This window comes from Epargyreus clarus, unplaced genomic scaffold (genome assembly GCF_041222505.1).
Source record: "Epargyreus clarus isolate Ecla_fem2 unplaced genomic scaffold, WU_Ecla_fem_2.2 ptg000008l, whole genome shotgun sequence".
Lineage (NCBI taxonomy): Eukaryota > Metazoa > Arthropoda > Insecta > Lepidoptera > Hesperiidae > Epargyreus > Epargyreus clarus.
Window position 1 is genome coordinate 11,167,250 of NW_027332216.1, and position 24,437 is coordinate 11,191,686.

General features: G+C 37.4%; 3 protein-coding genes across 3 annotated transcripts in view; 2 read left to right on the forward strand and 1 right to left on the reverse strand.

The window, feature by feature from the left end:
- The window catches only part of RpL29 (ribosomal protein L29), a 31,366-nt gene that overhangs the window by 1,107 nt on the left and 5,822 nt on the right, over positions 1-24,437 (forward strand). The window lies entirely within an intron of this gene.
- Positions 581-11,300, reverse strand: asp (microtubule assembly factor abnormal spindle). The gene is made up of 8 exons (XM_073076017.1): positions 11,115-11,300; positions 10,847-11,044; positions 10,237-10,434; positions 4,098-9,842; positions 3,488-3,674; positions 1,672-1,853; positions 1,196-1,315; positions 581-1,082 (listed from the first exon to the last, which is right to left on the reverse strand). The coding sequence occupies exons 1-8, from the start codon at positions 11,124-11,126 to the stop codon at positions 774-776; spliced, it is 6,951 nt and encodes a 2,316-aa protein (XP_072932118.1). The 5' UTR covers positions 11,127-11,300; the 3' UTR covers positions 581-773.
- LOC140744434 (uncharacterized) lies at positions 13,226-24,074 on the forward strand. The gene is made up of 9 exons (XM_073076018.1): positions 13,226-13,556; positions 14,898-15,149; positions 16,816-16,901; positions 17,701-17,939; positions 18,918-19,032; positions 19,740-19,885; positions 20,450-20,566; positions 21,608-21,801; positions 22,058-24,074. The coding sequence occupies exons 1-9, from the start codon at positions 13,389-13,391 to the stop codon at positions 23,165-23,167; spliced, it is 2,427 nt and encodes an 808-aa protein (XP_072932119.1). The 5' UTR covers positions 13,226-13,388; the 3' UTR covers positions 23,168-24,074.

Genomic DNA, 24,437 nt, shown 5'->3' on the forward strand with positions numbered 1-24,437 from the left:
CATTAGCTCCCGATTGTGTAAAGCAGCGATAATGTTGTGAAATATTACACAGTTCTCGTGTAATTTGATATTTTCAAATTTTATTTTGCTCTTTTCCTCCGTTTCACTACAGTTCATTGTCAAAATGACAATTGACAATAACGTCACTTTTAGTAGTGAGTTATATAGCATTGGATTCCGTTCTTTTGACCTTAATATCGAAAAGGAAAATTTTATGTAGAATTTTATCCTATCCTACTTTCCTTATTTGTCCTTTTCTCTTTCCCATGCATAGGTTGTCTGCAGTTCTCTGGAAGAGATCGCTGCTTAGTGAAAAGGCCGCCTATTGCGTACGACCTTAAATTCTACTGTAAGTGTGCAATAAAGTATATTCTATTCTATTTATCATCCAATAATATAAAAGTATAAATTGTTAATAACGTTACATTATTATTAAATTCCTAATTAATACTTTGTCCTTATTTAATAAAACAATGAAGTGAAAATTGCAATTTTTGTCTTTCGCCCATTCTCTTCTTACACATTCGAAAAACGATAACAGCCAGTGTAGATTTTAATCTTAATTAAAAAATAAAACAAATTGTTTTCAAATCGTATTTTATTAATGAATATAATTATATAATTATATTACGTGTATTATTAAGCGATTACCCATCAGGTTAAATGCATTAAAAAGATAAACAAGTCATTATGTTAGGTACATTACATAAAATTAACATGAAAAATTATAACACACATCACAAACTTAAATTATAAGTAATATATTAATATTATTATAGTTTATAGACATTAAAAAGACAAGTGATGGCTTGTTGAGCGTCTTCGAAGTATCGAGGCTTGTCCACCCTTACGATGCCGTAATCTGGTTCTAATGCAGGCAACAAAACATCGTAATTGCTACCATTACTGCACACACTGTGGTTAAGAGATTGATTCATTGTGTGGGAGACGAATTTCGATGGCTGAGGGGTGTTACACTTATTTCTGAAGTTACCAGTCATTCTCTTCATTCTATTTATATTACCTTTAATTGTCACCATCATTTTATGATTTTCTGGTATGTGAAGGAACTCTGTCAAATCCTAGAAAAAAAGGCATTATTATAACTGTGCTTAATGTCTTAAAATATAATGTAATAGAAAAAATATTAAATAATGAGTGATGAAATATATAAAGATTGTTTGAGATTATTTACCTGCTTAACATTGGTATATTTGGAAAACAACCATAAGTAAGTTGCCAGGATGCAGAATAAATGGGTTTCACTGTTACTGAAACGCCACATGAATTTCAATGTGGGTGTTATCCTTTCCCGCTGAAAAAATAATAAATACAATAAAAATATTATCATTAAACAATTCATAAAACATTCAAGTTCCACTAGGTTCCCTTTACCAAAACTTTAGTGATTTAATTTTAATATATTGGACTGATAAAAGTCAAATGAAATGAAAATTGGGGGATTTCCCAGTAATATAATTTATAGTTGACAAATTTCATCATCCAACTGCCAAGGAGCTTGGAGTTGGTCTCATGTAATGGAGTAGGTCTAATACCAGACCTACCTAATTACAGGAATAAATAATTAGAATCATGTTAATTTAATTAAGTTAAATTTATAATGCTTTAAAAACATGAACGAAAATTTTGTCTCAATTAAGACATTCTCACCGCATATATCTTCGGTCCAGTTACTTTGTACCTAGTCAGGTTCACAAGTACGGAAGCCGCGGATTTCAACACTTCTATGCTTGAAATGGATCTATTCGTTACGGACATGTACACGTAGACACGCCGAACAATAGAGGAAGCATTTGCGTTATACATCATAGGGAATATTTCAGTCAGCAACTCTGAAAAACAAAATGATTTATGTAGGAAATAGTTCAATAAAACAAAGTACATTCTGAAGAATTCGCTACCGCTACATCTGGGGGGCCGTTCAAGTATTACGTAACGCAATTTTTGAAGATTTTTGACCCCCCCTCCCCCCGTTGTAACGCACCGTAACGTTTTTCTATACCCCCCCCCCTAACGTTACGTAACATTCAAGTGTCAATTTTTACCCTAAACTCTCTAAAAAGTTATGTTATAGTTTTTATCCTTGGGATACTTTTACTTACATACTTACTTTATAATACTAAGAAATAAAACAAGAGATTTTTAATGCGAATAAGAGTAAAAACTAATAAAACATCAACTCATGGGCAGGCAAAAATATACTTGTTCTTTTTAACTACACCTAGTCGCTGTCGGATCAAACAGATACTCGATGCGAATTAAGTATGAAATGTCAAATGTGTGAAAATTCGGAATTGTTCAGTCGTGTATCTATTCCGAATCTATACGAATGTCATTTAGGTGGATGCCGCGCCGGCTCACGAAACCTTTAATGATAAATAATATATTTCAAAAAATCTAACGTTGACGTTGACAGTCCTAAGCCTGTATAAAGTATGAAGGAAAGATTACAATTCATTATTATGCAAACCTTACCGCCCTTACGTATTGATACAAGGCATGAACGAACTAGCTTCTTAGTCCAAGAATAAGTACCTAGTCCACACCAAATTGTACTAACTAATGAGACTTTATGGGACTAGGTGGAACAGGTTTCTGGATCACGTATTTTTAAATACTAGGAACAGGCATACCTAGTCCCAAATTTACCTAGTACAACCCATCTCTACTTGTCTATAAACACTAACGAATACTGACAACGGAAACGACATTAAATAACGTACAATACAATCAAGGGATTCCCCGTGAAATATGAACGAAAAGATTTGCCAACTTGCGAGAACAAATTAAAAATGACAACCAGACTATACAAAGAGCGTGTTCAGCCTAACTAGGTCTCCTGAGTATTCTAAGTTAGTTTAAGTATAGTCAAAGCATACATGCTATACTGTACTATACTTAGTCTAACTCAGAATACTCCCACCATACCATACCACCCACTCATTCAAGGGATTTCCCGTAAAACGTAAATGAAAAGGGTTGCCAATTTAGGAGTTTTAATTCCTTATTTTTTTATTAAAAAAATGTTACGTAACGTGTATTACGGAAGACCCCCTCCCGCCCCTGTAACGCATCGTAACGTTTTACAAGACCCCCCCTCCCCCCAAATTGCGTTACGTAATACTTGAACGACCCCTGGTGAGTAAAATACACATGTGTAAATTCTGTTTGTTTAGAAAATTTCAAGTTCTTGTAATGGTACTACATTATTTGGTCTAAATAGGGGGACTGTTAATACATAAACTAAAATAATACTAAGTTATATAATTTACATGTAGGTAACTGAGTAACGCTGGAACTAGTATCATAATGTTTATGTTATTTAACATCTGCTGAAAATTTTCTCCATTCACCCAGGGTTGACTGGTAGAGAATGCCATCAGGCATTATGTTTGCGCTTTTGTACCTTAACTTTCTGTTTGTGTTACAATAAATAAATAAATAAATACAATGGACATGGTCTTACCCAGCGACTGGAAAGCTCGTATCACAGTTTGTATGTCGGACATGTTGCAGAGCACCTCCATGGCCTCCTCGTTGCGCTCCCGCAGCGACTCCTGCGTGGAGCGCAGCGCGCCGGCCCGCCAGCGCCGCCGCAGCACTTGCACACGTGGGTCACTCGCCTCGCGTGCTTTGTGCCCGCGGAACAATGCCTATAGGAGGACATCGTTCATACAATTTTACCACTCAATAATTGCTCAATAATTAGCTCTCAATAATACCGTGTATATTAATATACATTGATTATACAATCGAAGAAAAAATGAAATTAAAAAGTTAATATAGCTGAAGCTCGCAGTCTCAAATTAATTATAAGATGTGATATCAGACATTTGGGTCAGAAGTTTCATAAAACCTATTTAGAAATGATACTTCAATGTAAAAATGTCACTCAAATCCACTACGGTTCTAGTATCGCTGACACAAGCCTACGATTTCTTTACATTTAAAGAGATGTTTTTATTACTTAGATTAATTTTAGCTTATAAAACATTGCATTAAATAAAGAATATTCATATTTTATATTACGTCTGTTGTTTATTAATACAAACACATTAGTAAAATAAGTTGCTCACCTGTATTTTGGATGCGGCCCAATTCCGTCGTTGTTCTTCCCTGATTTTCAACAAATTTTCCCTTTTACATTTGACTTCTTGTCTAATCAAATATCCTCTAATATAGGCCTGCAACTTGATTGTCATAGTTTTCTTTTGTAAGAACGAACAACGCATCAGTCTTGTTACTAATATACCTCTCCATAATTTCTGGATATAAATCACCTTACTTCTATATTGGGAATACCTTGATTGAATCAAATAACGTCTTACATACTTCTGTAAGCATATAGCAGCTTCTATCCTCTTTTTCTTCAAAATATCGTTACTCTTCTTCAATCTAAATGCTGCTTGAATTACTAAAACTGCGGTTCTTATTTTGAGATAGCGTTTCCGCTCGATAAAGCACCTAACGTGAGATTGTAGCTTGATGACAGATGTTTTCATATTAACATACTCTCGTCTATGAGATTTAGCTAATAAATAAAACCGATAATACCGCTGGATTGTCGTAGCGGCTGTTTTTAGAGCAAGGAATCTTTTTCGGATAATATACATGCGGAAGACCGTCTGTATCCTTATAACGCTTTTCTTTAACGTTAAGAAACTCAAGCGACATTCTTTTGTCTTCTTAACAGACGCATACCAGGTCTTTATCTTGTTAGCTGCTTCTATACGTTGGTTTTCGCGCGCGACGTTGTTGGCTCGAACGCGACGTTGAATGGCAATGACGATATTTCGAATATGCAAATATTGACTCCGCAGTTTCTGAGTCTCCCTACATTCTCTATACCTTGTCTGAATGGAAATGCAAGCTGTTTTAAGTCTTAAATACTTCTCTCTCTCCATTTTACGCATGATGTGAGCTCTATAAAATCTTTGAATAGTCGTTACAGACTTTAGTAGTCTTAAAAACTTAGATCTTTCTTCCATCATAGAACAGCGCGCTCGGAATCGTCTTTGTAACGTAATAGCAGCTGATCTTAATGTCGTGTATGCGTTCTTGTTATTCCTCATTGTAATAAGCGCTCTGTATTTGCGCTGTAAAGTTATCGACGCTTGTTTTAGCCGTAAATATTGTTTTCTCTGCTCTGTACCCTTCTTATAGGCTCTATAAAATTCTTGAATGAAAACGCATGCATATTGTAGTTTTAAATACTTTGATCTATCTTGTTTCATCAGCCTGTTTGCTCTCCATCTTCTTTGAATTGCAACCGCAGCGCATCGCAATTTCAAATACTCTTTCCTTTCTACCCTCATTTTAATCAGGGCTCGGTATTTTCTCTGTACTGTAAGCACTGAATGCCTCAAGGTTAAGTATCTTTGCTTTTCACGTCTCATGGCACATAGGGCTCTGTACCTGGACTGAATCGTTACTGTGGCTTTTCTTAACTCTAGATATTTATGCCTTATCAATTTACTTTCCTTGTAATATCTGTAGTAATGTTGTATGAAAACAGTAGCTGTTTTCATTTGTAAAAATGTGTTCCTTATTCTCTTCGTTTCCAAATACGATCTGTAAAATCTCTGGATCAGAGTGGTAGACTTTTTGAGTTGAATGAACCTTTGCCTTACTATTTTTGTTTCAATATAATACCTATAATATTTTTGAATACATATAGTCGCGGTTTTGATACGAACATATTCCTGTCTTTGCTGTCTTCCAACGACATAAGCTCTAAATCTTTTTTGAATCGTTGTAGAAGCTTGTTTTAATTGTTCATATTGTTGTTTCTGTATTGTTCCTTTTTTATGAGCTCTGAACCATGTTTGTATTTTAATAGCGGCTTTCTTTTGCTTAAGATAACGATTTCTCATTTGCTTCCCTGTTTTAATTGCACGGTACGCATTTTGTATAATAACGCAAGCGCCTTTCTGTTTAAGATATTTGGATCTTTGATGACGCATTTTGATTAACGCTCTGTATTTATTTTGGATGGTGATTGTGGCTTTTATTAATCTTTGATACATTTCCCTTGAGCTGCTCATCAAAAGTTGAGCTCTAAAATGTCTTTGTATAACTATGGTGGCATTTCTAAGTTGCATATAAGCGGTCCTTTCACGGCGCATCAGCAAAAGACTTCTGTAATGTTTTTGAAGTACAACTGTCGCATTCTTAAGTTTCAAATACTCATTTCTTTTAGATTTGGCAAGCAAATACGATCGGTAGTACCTCTGTATAGTAATAGTACAAGTTCGTACATAAATATAGTGAGATCTTATATTTTTAGTCATTAAATATGATCTTATGTATTTCTGTAGTGTACTGACAGCATTTGTTGTTTGAATATACTTAGACCTCTCTTTTAACATAGCTTGGTGTGCTTTCACTCTTCTTTGCAGTTTAATAATAGCACTTCGTTGGCGTAAATAGTTATTTCGTACTATTTTACATTTCACCATGGCTTGTACTTTGGTCGTTACTGCTTTCAATTTAAAATATGCATTTCGCGCCCTTCTCATTTGAATTAAAGCTGCATAACGGTCCTCAATTATTCGTACCGATTTTTTCAATTTTAAGAAACTACTACGCTGTTTCCACATACGATAGTAACTTTGTATAAGAATAGCACTTTTCCTCATCTCAATGAAATTTCGCATTTGCTGCTTCATGAGCAGTTTACCCTTATACTTTTGTTGTACGTACAGAATGGATTTTAATGATTTTAAATACCGCCTCCTCGTTAAGAAACCACGTATCATAGTCTGTACTAAGACTATCTTGCGTAGTTTTTGTCTGTATTGCGTAGCACAAATCCAACGTCTAACAGACGCTTGTATAACAACAGCAGATTTGCGTCTCAGTTCCTCTCTTCTTGATCGTAACATGTTCAGCGTCTCTTGCGCTTCTTTTATCAACTTCATATGTTTGTACCAGTCTTCAATGTAAAGTACACTTGATTTCAGTTTCAACAGTCGGCTACGATAATACCACATACGGAAATACTTCTGTATTGTTATCGTTGCAACAGTGACTTGTCGCATCCTGGTCTCAACCATACGGTTGTATTGAATCCGGCGCCACCAGTCCTGAATAACACTTGCCGCATTGTTATGCATTTTAAATATCCTTTCCTGTTCTCTCCTTTTTTCCATGATAACTTCAAACTTCTTCCGCCACCAAATCTGTATGACATTTGCGGCTTTCTCGAACAGTGGAGCTCGGAAAACGTGTATCAATTGCCAGAGTAACGAGAGCGTCTTTTCTCTGTGACCATCCGCGATATCCGCGGCGGATATGTCGCCGACGATCACGAACTTAGCTTCTTTCAAAGCATTAAGCGCCACTTGGACATTATGTACTTTCTGCAGACGTGAAATTGCAGGCGTGCGTAGTTGAGTCAGTAAACCATCTTTCATCAAAATTATTTCCATTACCTTAGTCAGTCTCACTCCATCTCTGATGTCAACGGCTATATTATGGACGGCATATTTATATTCGTCTAAATAGGACTGCTTGTGACTAACAACGTAGCCTATAGGTCGTAAATGTTTCGTTATGTCACCAATTCCTGCTATCAACTCTCTAGTAAATCGAATAACAATCTCTCTACTTTCCTTACATACGGCATTTCTGCAGAACAAGCAAGGGTCGTGAGAAATCAGCTTCTTCTGTTTCGCTTGATCTAAAAAGAAGACAAGCATGAAGAACTTCTTCAGAGTGAATTTCTTAATAGCTTCCATATAAGCAGGGCGCAGCATATTAGGGGCCGAAGACTTCGAATGCTTATTCTTCAGATGAGGATTCTTAAACATTCGTTGTATTATAAAAGTGGTTAATCCCTCAATGTCGCTATTAGATTTGAGCGGTAGCACTAACCCGTATATAGCTTCTAATCCGATACGAAGCCATAAGGGATTGTAAGAAAGTAAAAGTTCCATTATAGCTTTTTGTAGTCCAATATCTAAATGCAAGTTTCGATCGGTTCGGATGACTATTAATTTCTTTTCGATGTGGGTATTTAACTTCAGAAACACTTGAGCTATTTCGGAGCTAAGTAGTAGGGCTCTAGCCGAGCGCCGTAGACTTTCCAGTCGGTGGCTGTTGTGGTAATTGCTACAAACTTGCTCCTTAGTAGGCGCTGCTGGCACTTCCTTGTTTCGATTTTCTATCCATGCCTTGCCCACGTCTACTTTTTGTTCAATATTACTGTCGAGGTCTGCAGGAGGAGTGAGAATGCAATTTAACCATCTCTTGAACTCCTTTTCAAAATTTTCAACAGCTCTTTCATCATAGAAATAGGTAGCAGATAGAAAAGGATCCACTGTAAAAGACTGCGAGTAAACATTGCCTACTTGATTGAGAGAGATGTTTTGATTAATACTTTTGTTTATAGTTGCCGTCGGACAATCTTTTACACTCAAAGATTCCTTACTCCTCATAGTAGATTTGGATTTGGCGCTTTTGGCGAGAGGAACGGGCATTTTCCACAACTCTGGTTCCGCTTTAACAGCTTTCTTAGACCACGATTGTCTCGTAGAATGTGAAATAGAATTTTTCGCGGCACTTTTATCGAACGTTTGATTTAGTGTAAATGTATTCGTGTGTCTATGGGATTTATCGAATACTTGTGTGTCCGAGAACTGCCCGCTTTCTTCAGGAATTGATTGTAGTGGAGGCGTTATGGACCGAGGTGGGGATCGAGCTTCACCCTTGTATTCATTATTCCAGTAATGATGGAGCTCTGGTCGTGGTAGGTAATTATTTAAATTTATTTCATTATGACGCTGGTATTCCTTGAACAATGATTGTCTACACATTTTTGGGTTTTCAGGCTTTAATTCTTGACCTGCATGATGACCATAGAAATCCCTGGGCGTATTCGGAGACTCTTTTGTGTATGTATCCGAACTTAATTTCGAATTAGTTATATCAATGATTTCATGAGTTTCATTATTGACTTTGGGTAATATTTTCCTTTCCGTGGAAAATCTTTGTGGAAAAAAGGATAAGTCACTTATACGAGAGAATTCCGTATTTATGGTGAAGTTTGGGCTGTTGAATTCTTTAGGCGATGATGTGTTCGGAATTTTCTTACTTGGAAGAGTTGGTGTCTCAACACATTGATTAGATTGATCAAAATGGGAATGATGATTAACTGTCAACCACTTATTAGGTGGTTGAGAAGACGTTATACAAATTATTGAATGAGTCTCATTCTCTTTGTTTGAATTTTTCATATTCAAGCTATCGTCAAAATCACTATCAGAGTTCATGCTTAAAATAATTTTGGGTCCCTTGTCTAGTTTTTCATTTTTTGATGGCAGGCCTTTCAAAGGAGTGAAAGTTAGATTGTCTAACATATCAGTGATTGACACATTTTGATTATTTTGATTTGATGGCTTCAGGATATTATCCTTGGATTCTCTTAATATATTATCCTGTCTATTGTTGCTTAGAATTTCAGATTTGTCATATGTTTGCTGTAAAACACGTTCGGAAGGTGCACGCCGCATGTTGGAGAAAATTTCAGATGTATTGAAATTGAGGTCAAGGCTTGTTGGTGAATCAAAAGGACATTTATATGTTTGGGATTGCAAATAATCATTTGGAATATTTTCTTTATTTGATGTTTTCAACACTTTATGTTGAGTATATTGTGTAGTCTGCACTATGTCTATACTTTTCTTAACTTTTGTTGTGTTATAAATAATTTCAGCCTTCTTTTTATATATGGCTACTGGTGACTTTTTAGTAGGTTTTTTCTTCATTTTACCAGGTGATATTTTGAACCCCTTAGGATTATTACTCTTGCCCTTTATATTCTGAAAAGTTGTAAAATATTTTTTAATATACTACAGTATTTAACCACAACAAATCAGTGTTGCAATGGTTCTATAAGAATTAGATGTTATAAAGGATATACAAAATATTAACCAAAGTCTTTGAAAAGTCTAATTTCTTACATTCTCACTACCAGTTAGTTAAAAGTTCAGCAAAGATTTTTTTATTCTTAGATGCTTAAATTAAAATTTAAGTCACCTGAAATGTCTTCCGATTAAACAGTATAAAATTTGTTATTGTGTAGATTCCCATCAGATCATAGAATGCCTCAATTTTTACTACAGACTTTATTATAATAAAACAGAGAAAAAATTTAACTGAAATGTGATAATGAAAATAACATATGTAAATGGATATGATAAACAAACTTATTACCATAGTGGACTTGAGGATAACAATCACATCATATCTTCCACGATTCTCATTAGTGAATCTTATGGTCTCTCGTAGTGATGTTGGTTGGGTCGGAGTCCACAAAAGGGTGAGGATGTAACAGGTCTCCGGCTCTAGGAACATCCATTCTCCAGGAAGTTGTACCACCAGGCCTGGTGGCAATGTTCTGCCAAGAGTGATCTGTAAAATTGTGATATATTCAATTTTAGGAGTTTTTTAAAAATAATTCTGATGTGCCTATCTCTTAAAGACTAGCTATAAGGCTGCTTGTGTGTAAAATAAAAAAAAAAATACTTAGTTGGTAGGGTCAAAATGTGTAAAAGAAATTGAATAATAATTCATAATTATTCAAACATGCTTTAGTGTACTATAAAATTAATTTAGGATTTTATTTGGTGGACATGCTAAGGTTTGAATTAATATTAGCTTTATTTAGACATTAACTTGTTCATTACAAAAGAACCTGATGTAAAATTTAATAAAAAACGAAAACAAAATGAACTCTATACAATGAGTAACTGTAACATGTAATAACATTCTTTACTTATTACTAATTTCTTAGATGCAAATTTATGTAGACTAATTAAGTTACCTGTTGCGCTTGCTTTGAAGGGTTGAAGACCTCCAAATTCCTCTCACATGTGGACCCAATGAGAACATCATTAAATTCAACCTGAGGAGGACGGGTAAACGGTCCCAGGACAAGACGAGGACACTCCTCTTTGGGCGACTCCTTCCTAGTGACCTCAGCTCTCCTAGCCCTCCTTATGTGCTCCGGAGTATTATCAATCTAGAAGAATACTCCACAATTCAGTATCGACAAATATTTATTCATATGAAACTTAAAAACAAAAACTTACCTCAAAATACATGGTTAATGGGTAGGACAAATCACACCGCTATTAATCCACACATTTTCACCTCTGGAGAAAATGAAATTACATCCAGGGTTCAGTAGTTTAAATCACGGTTTGTTTATAACTTTTAAAGAAAGTATCAATGAACTGCACCCATCTACCGATTACAATATTTTAAATTTTCAAACGCAAACCGTCATGGCTGTCAAAAACATAATTTTACAGCCAAAGGACATAGACATCAAAGACTTGATTTTATCAATGTACTTTTTGAATTTTCTTGCAATATAAAATGTGTACTTAACTAAAATGTAATAGTGTAATATATTGTATTACAGAATTATAAAAAAATAAATTAATATTTAGACCTTATCTTTTTCAACATAATTGCGCGTCTTTTATTGCAGTGCGGACGGCATTACTACTTATCAAGTGGATCTATTCGATAAATAATTTAAAATTGTGGTTATTTTTAAGATGTTTTTTAAATAACCGATATAAAATTACACATCGTGAATGGGCACATGTATAAATTTATACCTATGTTAAGTAATTTACAAAATGATCCGTTGTGTTAAACGTTCTATTATTTTTGCTTTTACGATTTTGTACGATTTATCTTATTGAGACTGTTAAATCATAAGAGATTTAATCTGTAATTAGTGACGTTCAAATTTAATGACTGCGCGACATGTCACTGATGTCATTCGTGAGCTGACTCCGCCTGTCCTCAGTGTACTGTCAGTTAGCGATGGGCGATTGTTCTAAAAAAAACAATCGAATAAATCGACAATCGACGGAATCAACAATCGATTGTCGATTTATTCGTAGTAACAAAAAAACAATCGAATAACAATCGACGTTCGAATAACAATCGACGTTCGAATAACAATCGACGTACGAATAACAATCGACGTACGAATAACAATCGACGTTCGAATAAAAATCGACGTACGAATAACAATCGACGTACGAATAACAATCGACGTTCGAATAAAAATCGACCTTGAAATAACAATCGACGTACGAATAAAAATCGACCTTGGAATAACAATCTACGACCGAATACAAATTATACCGCGCGGCCACATGCGTGTGCTCAGGACAATGTGCAGGTGCGTCGTGTTGCAAAGTTATCGTCACTTGCCACTGGTTGGAAAATGTAAAGTATTGTATTACATTTTAGTCAATTGTACTATATATTGTTGAGAAATAATTATGCCATAAATCATTTTGTATCAAATACTATGGAGTATCATCGATAATCCAGATGTCGTAGTCATCCCCTAAGTTCGTTTCATAACAACGTTTTCAAAAAGGTCATCTGAAAAATATAATATACGTCTCCATGGCGCATATTATAGAAAAAGATTTTCAGAAAATATAAAATATGTCTTTTTAGCGTATATTATAGATAAAAGTTATCACAAAAAATTATGTACTCATAGTTACATTAAAATTACTCGGTGAAATACTATATATTTGAAGAAAAATAATGTTAACAACGCGAGTAGGGTGTGAGAGTGTGTGGCCACGAGGCGCAGTGAGCAGTGCGAGAAGCAAGGTGTGGACGCACCATTAAATAACGGAATGCAACGAAGCAGCGGAAGGGTGCACGACGCACGTGCGCTTCCCCCACCAAATATATAAGACTGACTCAGATTTCTTAAACACAGAAATTAGGGGCTCCTCGCTGCTAGTAGCTTTGTGTATACTAAATAGTTGACCAACAACCAAATAGCTTCGATAGTTCCATTTTTACGTAACAATCGCGTATCGCTTGACTGCGCTGTTACTACTTACTAGTTTTGCGTGTACTAAACAATCGACCAACAATCGAACAATCGACGAACAATCGAACAATCGACCAACAATCGAACTATCGAACAATCGAACAATCGACGAACAATCGAACTATCGAACAATCGACGAACAATCGAACAATCGAACAATCGACGAACAATCGAACAATCGACCAACAATCGAAGAATTTCGATTGTTCGATAGTTATTCGAATACAATCGAAGAATTTCGATAGTTATTCGAATACAATCGAACACAATAACAATCGAATAATTCGATTGTTTTTAGTAACAATCGCGCATCGCTACTGTCAGTCTCTTTAGTACTGATTTTTTCTGAATCGTCCGCTCATAACATCTGTGTTCATTACCTATTCGTGGTGGGTATTTTCCCGCAACTGCAACTGCTCCATTCGTCTGCGCTGCGCTGCAGGGTATACATCGTTTTGTGGACTGAGTTTGTTTGATAGAAGCCATGGAAGATTTAGCTGGCGACAATACTACTTGCGTAGTTTGTTTCAAGAACGTGTTGTATTTCTCAATTGGAGAGTGCGACCACCCCGTGTGCTTCGAGTGCTCCACTCGCATGCGAGTGCTGTGTCTGCAGAATGAGTGCCCGATATGCCGGCAAGACCTCTCAAGGGTGAGCTCGTATTATCTTTATTGCACTAGTTAGGTCATATAATAACATATTACAATCGTTTTCTTAACTATCATTACTTCGCCGTGTGTGCCTTTCAGGAGTAAGAGTGAGACTGACTCTTTATCGCATGTATATACAGCATAGTATATGGCGACCGATTTTATTTGGTTTCTTTGGATCTCAATAAAATTTATATATTAAGTCTAATATATTTAGGACCTTTTGAATATAACTTAGTTTAGGTGGTGGCTAATCTAAGGGTGAAATAAGATTACTGCACATCAGTGCATTTTATTAGGACCACCTCTTCCTTACAAACTAATGTGTTAATAATATCTTTATATATTTGAACCAATTGTAATACAATTACAATTGACCTATATTATCTAGAGTAATTATAATATACTTAGAAAAACATACTTAAATATCATTGTAAATATAGCATGTAATAGATTGTAAAACTATTTCTGATTTTACTTTTGTGGCACCACTGGCTTGCCCATTTCTACCTTATAGGATATGTATTCAATCCTACTGTATTATATTTAAAGAGAATAATAATGCAGAGACATGTTGAGGTGTTCCAAGTTATATATTGATATTTGCCTTAACATATAAAATATTGATGATTGCTTTAAGCTTACTTTCATTCTAATTCTAATCCTATTAAAAGTTGATTTATTACTGATATCTGTTGGTACTTAAGACCATATTATCAGGAGGGCTAAGTGCCCATTTCATACTATTAAACAAAAAATATTTTTTTCTATTTGTAACATTCAATTCTGTTCTATATAGAAATGAAATTACTAAAATCTTGATAAGATTATGGACAGTACAAATGATTATCATTAAGAAGAAATAGTAACTTGTTTTTTTTACAATGTTGTGCAATACATAAATAATAATAAATATTTAAAATGCACTCTAGGTACATTATTATAACTTTGATTAAATTAGGATGATTCCTTGTGATAAACAATAATACATTTGGACACTGTCTTTAATGTATTCTTGTAATAGGAATTGCAAACATGGAGTTCATCTGTGAAGGTGCTTATAAGATCTATTAATCTTCAACTAGTTTCTAACAAGAAAATAAAATACAACATACATTTCTTACAACAGCAATCGTATTGAAATTCTGAGGATTATGTTTAGTAAACCAGCAGAATGTTTGTAAACAGTAGAATAATTAAAACTTGTAAGATTGTAACCAACTAAGAGTTCCTGTAGTAATAAATTCATGTTTGTTATACTCAATTTTACTTACATTGAATAGATACTTTAAGATCATTTAATTAAACAATTGTAAATTGTAGATATTTTTATTATTGACAGGTTGTGTTTACGGACTCCATCCAGCCATACAAAGATCTTCGGAACAAAGTATTCTCAGATCGACTTTTCGAAAGGCAGTTCAAGATAGGGTTTTGTAGTGAAGACATAAAGAAAGCCTATGAAGTACTTCTCGAGAACCGATGCAAGGTGTGTGCGAAGATACCACCATTCCGCACATTCAGCATGCTGAGTGACCACATGAGAAAGGTTCATGACCGATACTTTTGTGACCTCTGTGTGAAGCATCTGAAGGTATGTATGATTTACATGGATATTATTATAATGTATGGTGGTAGAACCCACTGTGATTCTTCTCCATAGGCAACACCACCACACGTATTCTTCCTGAACAGCAGTGTTCAGCATTGCTGTGATCTGGTTTGAAAGGTGCAGTAAAGAACCCATATTTATCCAAGGCAACTTAGTCCCCAGGAGTAGCAACACTTGTGCAGCTGACTTCAGATAGGATTCTATCTTTATTTGGGGTTAATTACAGGTGTCCATAAGCGACAGTGACCACTTACCATCAAGGGGACTGCACGCTCATTTGTTACTTCGCCATTATAAAAAAAAAGTTTACCAAATTAGTAGTAGTAATAGTCTAGTGATTAATTTTAATGGAGACTAAAAAAATAATAATTGACTGGTTTTAATGATGATCGACAACATTTTGATGATGACAACATAGGTATATTTTGTAAAAAAATCTCAATGGTATAACATTTTTATTTAATTTAAATTAGTCTGTTAATGAAAATGAGTCGTTGATATAATTACGTAGAATAGTTGTGAAAACCGATTTCAATTAGTAATGTGTTTGTTATTACTCAATAAAAACAAATATTCAATAAAACATTACCATCATTTTAAAGTAATGACCTAATTACTTAATTGATAAAAATGTACATGTACTTTGCTTGTGCTGTACATAGTTATACTGTTAAAAAATGTGTGTTCTTATGTAGGCACACTGAAGTCTATGGCAAGGTATACTATTATAGCAAATTTTATAAAGAAACTAGCTGACCTGGCAAACATTGTATTGCCATATAAATTTTAAGGGTGAACGACCCTTATCATTTAGGGGCATGAAAAATAGATAGTAGCCGTTTCTCAGACCTACTGAATATGCATATAAAATTTGGTGAAAATCGGTAAAGCCGTTTCGAAGGAGTACGGTAACTAACACAATGATATAAGAATTTTTTATATATAAGATTAAAACAGCAAAAGAAAAGTCATTAATAAAATGTACAATATTTAACTATATTTTTGAAATGAGAAAATTGTTTCAATATCCTACTGAGATATTATTTAGAATTTCAGTGCTATGTATCTTTGCTAATAGTAAATGCTTATGAACATTATACTTTTACAATACTATACAAAACTCTTTATTTTACATCAAATTAAAAATAACAAATATAATTTTTTTTAATTATTAATTTAATCAATTGGCAGCCCTATTACTAAAATACCGATCTCAGCCAGGCAACCATTTACTTGTTGTAAGGAAGAAATCTATACATATAAATAAAATTGGAGTGTCTGTTTTTAATATTGATATACGCTTTTTACTACATGCATATGAATATACATATGGTACATACACCAAAATAACATTTTTTTAATTTTTTGTGTCCGTTCTGGTTAATCTCTGAAATGGCTGAACCGATTTTGACTGGACTTTTATTGGCAGGTAGCGTATGTAATAAGGAGTTACTTAGGCTATTTACATTTTAGAACTAGCTGTGCCCCGCGGTTTCACCCGCGTTAAAAAGAAATAGCGCGGGTGAAACCGCGGGACACAGCTAGTATTAAATAAAAGAGATACAGGATAGGAATGTACTAAGGTAAAATGTAGTATTTTTATAATAATAACTATAACAATTAACAAGTTACTTTATTATAATTTTAGATCTTTACCAGCGAAAGGAAGTGTTACACGCGCCAGGAGTTGGGCCACCATCGACGGAAAGGCGACCTCGATGACACGTCCCACAGGTAATATTTATATGGACATCCTTTACTACTTGCATATATTATATTTTATACACTACTGTTATTAGAGTTGAACTAAAGAGCAATGTATACTGTTTAAGTGGATAAAAATGTGTATGCTATGTTATTATAACATTTATAACTACGTTAACAAGGTAATCGCTTAGTCACAAAGCTTTGAAATATAGTTCCTAATCAGTTATTAACAATAAGTGCAAATAAAAATTGTTTCGATGATATACTGCAAATATTTATTTTTAATATCAAAGTCTATTATTATTATGTTGAGAATAAATGTCTCGTTATTTATGCTTAATGTGACTTGTAAAGCATCTTTATGAGTCACATTAATGTATTTGAGACACCTGAAGAACATTTGAGTTGGTTCCAGATGTGGTATGGTTACAGATTACAGACATTGGGACTTCTTTTTAAAATATGGAAGTAGCAAATGAGCATGCAGTCTGTCTGATGGTAAGTGGACTCTGCTGCTCATGGACATTTACAGTCAACCTTAGGCAGGATTAGAGTTGTAACTGAGGTTGGCCACAGATACTTTGCTATTCGTAAGGATTAAATTGGAATACTAGAGCTATGAATTCCAATTTAATGATAATGACATGGTCTCAATGACACTATGAATCCTAGCCTGCCACTACGAGTGCGGTAAGCATTGTTACTACTGGTGTACCCTATCACTTACACGCATAAATCCTGTACAAATCCATCACTTAAAAACAAGTGTTCGCTCAATTCATGTTTGCTGGCATTGTATTTAATTTGAGGTAGTCATCGTACACAGGGGCCATCCAATATGCGAGTTCTGCGAGGAGCGGTTTATGGATTCGGACGAGTTGTACCGCCATTTGCGCAAGGAGCATCTGTACTGCCATCTGTGCGACGCGGACGGTCGCAATCTGTACTACGAGACGCACTCCACGCTGGCCCATCACTTCAGGACGGACCACTACCTGTGCGAGGAGGGCGAGTGCGCCGGACAACACCTCACGGCTGTGTTTAGAAGCGAAATTGACCTTAAAGGTATGTTATCTAAGAAATAAATATACTCTGATAAACTTTACTGTGCATGTGGCTTGGGTGCAACTGGCGATTGTAATAGGTTGTTGTTGGTATTTGAGAACGCAACCTCATTTAGTTTGGTATTAATATGTATGTACCAAAACTAAGTAAGAAGTGGATGATTTTAACAAATACATTTATCAGTTTTTATCACATTACAAATGTGAAATAATAATAAAAATATAAATATTATACACTTTCTTGACATATATCTTACATTATGTTATTATTTCTACACGAGTTGCTAAAAATTTCTAAGTTTAATGACAATAAATTACTTACTGCAGACATATATAATATATGAGTTTTCATTTAATATGTTTTTAAACATTTGTGCAATCATTCACAAGCTTACTCTTATTTGCCGTCGAAAATTCCTATATACTTATTTAATAGATGTGGTAAGTGACGAGGTGTCTCTTCTAGTCGAATTGAATAATAGATAAAGAAATTATTGTTAAAGCCCTTAAATGAAGAAACGCATGAGTGATTGAGATGATTAAAGCTGATTAAAAAAAGATTATTTTGGTGTCAGGCGGTAGTGTGGTCAATTATTGGCGCGTTAATTAACATTGCATCCGTTTAAATTTCTTAGTTAAGTAAGTGTTAGTCAACTAATTGTTGCATAGTAATTAATGTGATTATTTTTTAAGTTTATTTACTTCTCTTGGCTAATTTGGGGAAACGATTACAGTATTTTAGGTACAATAATATGACGATATTGGAATAATATTTTGTTTGGTAGTTAATAGTTTCAGTCTTTGCGCGCGTACACATAAACACGCTCTTTTTTTAAAGTCCTTTGGGGCGCTTGCAAAAAATTAAGACAGTGAATCTTTGCAAATATGTAACATGCTTTTTTATTTGACAGCCCGGGTTATTTGTCATGGAAATGACTACTAATTTGGTGGTGATTTAAATATTGATATTGTTCCGCAGCGCACAAGGCGACGGTGCACGGGCGCGGCATGCCCCGCGGCGCGGCGCGGCAGGCGCGCACGCTGGAGCTGCAGTTCAACATCACGCCGCACCCCGTCGTGCAGAGAGCGCCTAGGTAGGTACTACTACTGACAATAGTAGTAGTATAGTGCAAGATTGTGTATTGTTCGCGTTATATCTGTTGTTAAGTGATTTATATGCGCAACTTGGCAATTTTTACTGTAGGCAATATTCTAATATTAAATTATAAATTCATTCTCTGCTGAATTTCATATCAGAATAAGAATTGTTTCCCTTTTCCCCTGTTGTGCGAAGGGAATAATATATGAATATAAATTTAGGAGTTGAGAAGTAGCATCTTCTTATAAAAATATTCATTTACTGTAATCAAAATTATGCTCAGTCAAACATCTTAACTATTGTAACTTTCATTGAGAAGGCTTGTATTGCAATGAACATTTAAGGCTTGTTTATCTTAATATCTTATCTTTCTAAGGGTCCAATGTGAATCTGAATGGACCAATATGATGTTATGATGATTGGTATTTTTACCTGACTGAGTAGGTTAATGTTTTTTAAGCGTGTGTGTACATGTACGACTCATTCCTTGGAACATGCTGTAGCTCAAACGAATGACTTGAGGTATTTTAACATATGAGGTTAGATTTTCCCAAATTGGGAGAGAGAAACGTAGGTAATATTTTTAAGCATATTTTTTACTAAGTTCGTATTCCAAAAATACAGCAATTATGTCCAACTCTACAGCATTATTTGTGTATATAACAATAAAACAACGTCTCCATGTGTTCTCATTGTCCACAGAGAGCGCGCGGAGCCGCCGCCCGCGCCCCCCGCGGCCGCGCCGGCGCCGCGCATCGACACGCGCAGCGACGAGCAGTTCCCGCGGCTGTCCGCCGCGCCGCCCGCGCCCTCGCCGCTGCTCGCCGCGCCATCGCGCGCTTACAAGGGTATAGTCCGCGACAAACTGCTAATCCGTTCCGAATATAGAAACGAGTCGCGTCGCAATAGCTCATTGTAGATATTAGAGGGACGAAGATAGCGCGGGACCGCTGCGCTCTCTCATCCACGGGTACAGTGCTGCTTTAGTGTGCTCTTACGTCACGTAGTATATGCGAACTAAACCTGCGCGTAACAACTTCAGAGCGAACTCACAGTTTTACGCGAACTATAACTACACACACTTATGTAGATGACAGGTACTCTAGTCTTATTGTACTGCTCGGTTTAGGCCTATACCGCATGGGGTAAGCAAATATCATCGGGACCGTGAACGATTGTGTACTCGTGGTCTCGACACAGCTCATTTAGAGAAACACCGTGGGATTCTGGCCAGGTTTAGAAGTCCAGCATATCCTCTCCACGGCCGTCACGGCTAAGGGGAATATGCAGGGTATTCCCACAAAAAACGACCTATCCCGCTCAGCTGGGGATGGCCTCTAACGTTCTACAAATCTTGTTCGTTTTGTAATATTCATATCTTTCTATATGAATCCTGACCGGGTACACTGCAGGTGCGGACAGCCTGACGCGCAACGACAAAAACTTCCCGACGCTGGGCGGCGCGGCGCCCGCCCCCGCGCGCCCCGCCCGCCCCGCCGCGCCCGCCGCCGCCGCCGTGCTCCGCAACTGTACGTACCATCATCATCATCATCATCAACTCGTTGCTGTCCCACTGCGGGGCACGGGCCTCCTCTCAGAATGAGAAGGATTAGACCATAGTCCACCGCGCTGGCCAAGTGCGTATTGGTAGACTTCAAATACATTTGAGATTTTTTTTTTATAAACACAGGGATTCAGGTTTCCTCGCGATGTTTTCCTTCACCGTTTAAGCAAGTGATAATTAATTTCTAATATGCACATGACTTTGAAAAATCAGAGGTGCGTGCCTTTGAACCTTGGACCCCTCGATCAAGGGGCCCGAGGTTCTTAACCACTAGGCTATCACTGCTTGCGTACTACTCGCCATCAATCTACTATTCAAGGTCATAAAACTCAACTCTTTGTGGCTCTCGTCCAGCGCCACCACCGGCGTACCTTTTTTTGTTCACGAGGGGGAAGCCTTCAAAAAGTACCCAACGCCGTGGGGGCGACGCCGGGTTATGGGTGATTTTTACGGCACTATGCCCCCCCCAGTGGCCGTCCTCAACGCTTGGTGGAAAACTCCGGGATCTTCAGCGGAACACAACCTGAGTCCTCCAAGCACGATGCCCTATCAGGCCGGGCCCTGGGGGGAGTAATTAACTCCTCCCTACCTACCTACCGTCGTTCTTTCCGGGGTCACTCGCTGGACGGTTCGAGCTCCCACTCTTGCCGCCCGTAGGGGATACCGTAGCCCTACTCTTATCCCGGGACTACAGAGACAACCACCGGCACACCTACACAGAAATTTTCACCATTAAATGAGACATACTTATATATCTATAAAACGCTAAAAGAGGTTGTGACGTTGTTTAAGTTCTGCATGAGTGTACCATTTACAAATTAGTTAGTCTTTTGCATACCCTTGTAAGTTGATTTCTTTTTGTTTTAAAAATTTAGGAATTATCTGTGTATGTTTTATTGTCAATATTAATATTTTTCCGTTATTTCCCCCTTTTAAAATTATATTTATACAAATTTTGCACTTTTACTTTGTTTTCATTAATCAGTTGGATATATTTTCTCCTCAGCTAAGCCAAGCGTATCCATCCAGTTGCACAGCCAGCCGGCCAGCGCGAGCAACTTCCGCCTGACGCAGACCAGCGGCAACCGCATCTCCATCCCTCAGAAGAAGCCGTCCCTGAGCGATGATGACTTCCCCTCTCTCGGCCTCGCTAGGGACGACCACCCGAGCATCGGTGCCGCTACTATACAGCCACCTAAGGTCTGTATTTCTTTATGTTTAAGATGAAGGTGAAGCTATGTGATGTTAAAATGACGGACTCTTTGGTAACGGAAAAATAAATGATTTATATACCTAAGTTCTTTGTAATGTTCTTAAAAGGGCTAAAAGTCTGTATTAATTTGCATTCAGTAAGCATAGTTGATTGTTATTAAACTTTCGCCATTTGAAAGGAGATTCATATCCGACAATGGCGCCAGATTAACGGATTTATAAATAGGTGTTTGTTCTATTTCAGGTGACACTTATCAATAGTGATGAAATGCATTCAATGAAGAGTCATCAGTCCAACTCCCACTCGAAAAAGGTCCAGTTGAGTTCGGAGGCGTTCCCCGCGCTATCGGCTGCCGCCACGCCCGCCGCGCCGCCGCAGTGGATCACCGTCGCCAAGCCCAAGGAGAAGGGCAAGCCCAGACCCGAACCCGCTCCTGCCCCTCGCCAGCCGACATTCAACTCGGTGTCCGATTTCCCGACATTGCCGGCGAACGCCAAGCCAAAATCGAAGAAATCTCAACCCCAACCCCAACCCCAATCTCATCCCCAACCTCAACCCCAGCAACCGCAGCAGAACGCCCACGTTCAGAATGACTCCTCCAAGAGCAAGAAGGAGAAGAAGAAGCAGAACAACAACTCGAAGAAGGATCTCTTCGAGGATTTCTCCGAGGCCGACGGGATCATCGATAGAAAACTCGGCAAAGAGTACATCGCGGCCAGCGTGAACAACAACAACAACAGCCTGGACACCGACAAGAAGATCAAGACCATAAGCGAAATCGCGACGCCCACCACCGTCAACGAGTCGAAGAACCGGAACGCCGGGAACGGGGACTTCACGCTCACGGCGCAGGAGTACCCGCCGCTTTCGGCGCGGCCGGACGCGCCGCGCAGCGCGCACAACGGCGGCGCGCCGCCCGGCTTCAAGCCGCGCCCGCCCTGCAACGGGATGACCTTCACCAACTCGGCCGGCCAGACCTTCCCCGCGCCGCTGCACACGTACATCCCGCCGCCGAACTTCGAGCTGCGGAACCGGGACCTCGTGAAGAAGTTCGCGGTCGCGCTCGGCGGCGCCGCGGCCGTGGAGGAGTTCAAGGTGGCGTCGCGCGCGTTCCGGGACAGCGCGATCGGCGCGGACGAGTTCTACGAGCACTGCCGGGAGGCGCTGGGCGCGCGGCTGGACGCGGTGTTCCCGGAGCTGGTGGCGCTGCTGCCGGACATCGCCAAGCAGCAGGAGCTGGTGGTGGGGCGCGAGCTGGCGCTGGGCGTGTGCGGCACGTGTGGACAGCTGCTGGCGCCCGCCGACCGCCGCGCGCACGACGCCGCGCACTGGCCGCCGCTCGCCGCGCGCTAGCCTCTCGCTAGCCTCGTCAAAACACCTCGCCGTTACGTTTGTGTCGCATCTAAATTCTCCTTGAACCCGGCTGAACTAGTGTGGCTTCCGGACTTCCGACGGCACCACGTCCAGGAATAAACGACACGTTTCATGTAAATTATTATTTCAATTTGAGTTGAACGCTTGCCATGATTGAACCGCTTGATCGAATTTACATTTCTATGTCTACGTGTGACGCGAACGATTGACTAGTTACTCTTTGTATATTATAAAACTAGCCGCCAGTGATAAAGTATGAACCTCGAGTGTATATTATCTATCGCTATATTTAAGTAGACATATTCCTATGTAAAAATTAGAATCACGAGCATACCTAAACATACGGCTACAATATTATTAAATAATACATAGCAGAACATGATGTAGTTTAATGTGTAGATATCTTATGATACCACTACTGAGATTTACATTACCGAATTATCACCCGTATGTTTATCTATAAATTGATAATTTCTATGTGAATACATACATAGTTCATTCAATGACCTTGTTGTTATTTTTTAATAATGGTGCCACAAGTAAAGTCATTCTTTTCTAAGCTGATTTGAAAGTGATTTATTTATTTTTATTGTATGTCAAATATGTGTTTTTTCTTGTGAACAACGTTGGCCAAATGCAGCCTCGTATATTTAATATACGAGCAAGAGTGGCACTAGCCAGACATAAATTGATTCATATTGACGATGCAGCGTAATAGTTGTATATATAAATTAATATCATTAAAAATTAACAATGAATGTGCATGAAAATGTTACACAGTGTAAAATATATTGTTTCAAGGTTAACTATTATATTTTTATACTTTTCGAACGGAACCAATAGTGTGTTATATTATTTTTGTTAAATACAAAGTATTTTAGTTTCATTTTACACATATTATTTAAAACTAACATTGAATTCATAATTAACATTTTTTTAAATATATCGATATTGAAAAAGCACTATAGCAGTTACATTATATTCTCAAAACAAATTAAATTTGTGTGTTAATAATTTAAAACTTGAAGAAATCGCCAGTTGGTAGTTGAACCTAGGCTTGAATGGAAGTGGCATATATAAATTTACTAGCTGACCCGGCAAACGTTGGGTGCCATATAAATAAAAAAATGTTAAACGTGAACAACCCTTATCACTTAGGGGTGTGAAAAATAGATAGTAGCCGACCCACTGAATATGCATATAAAATTTGGAGAAAATCGGTAAAGCCGTTTCGCAGGAGTACGGTTAC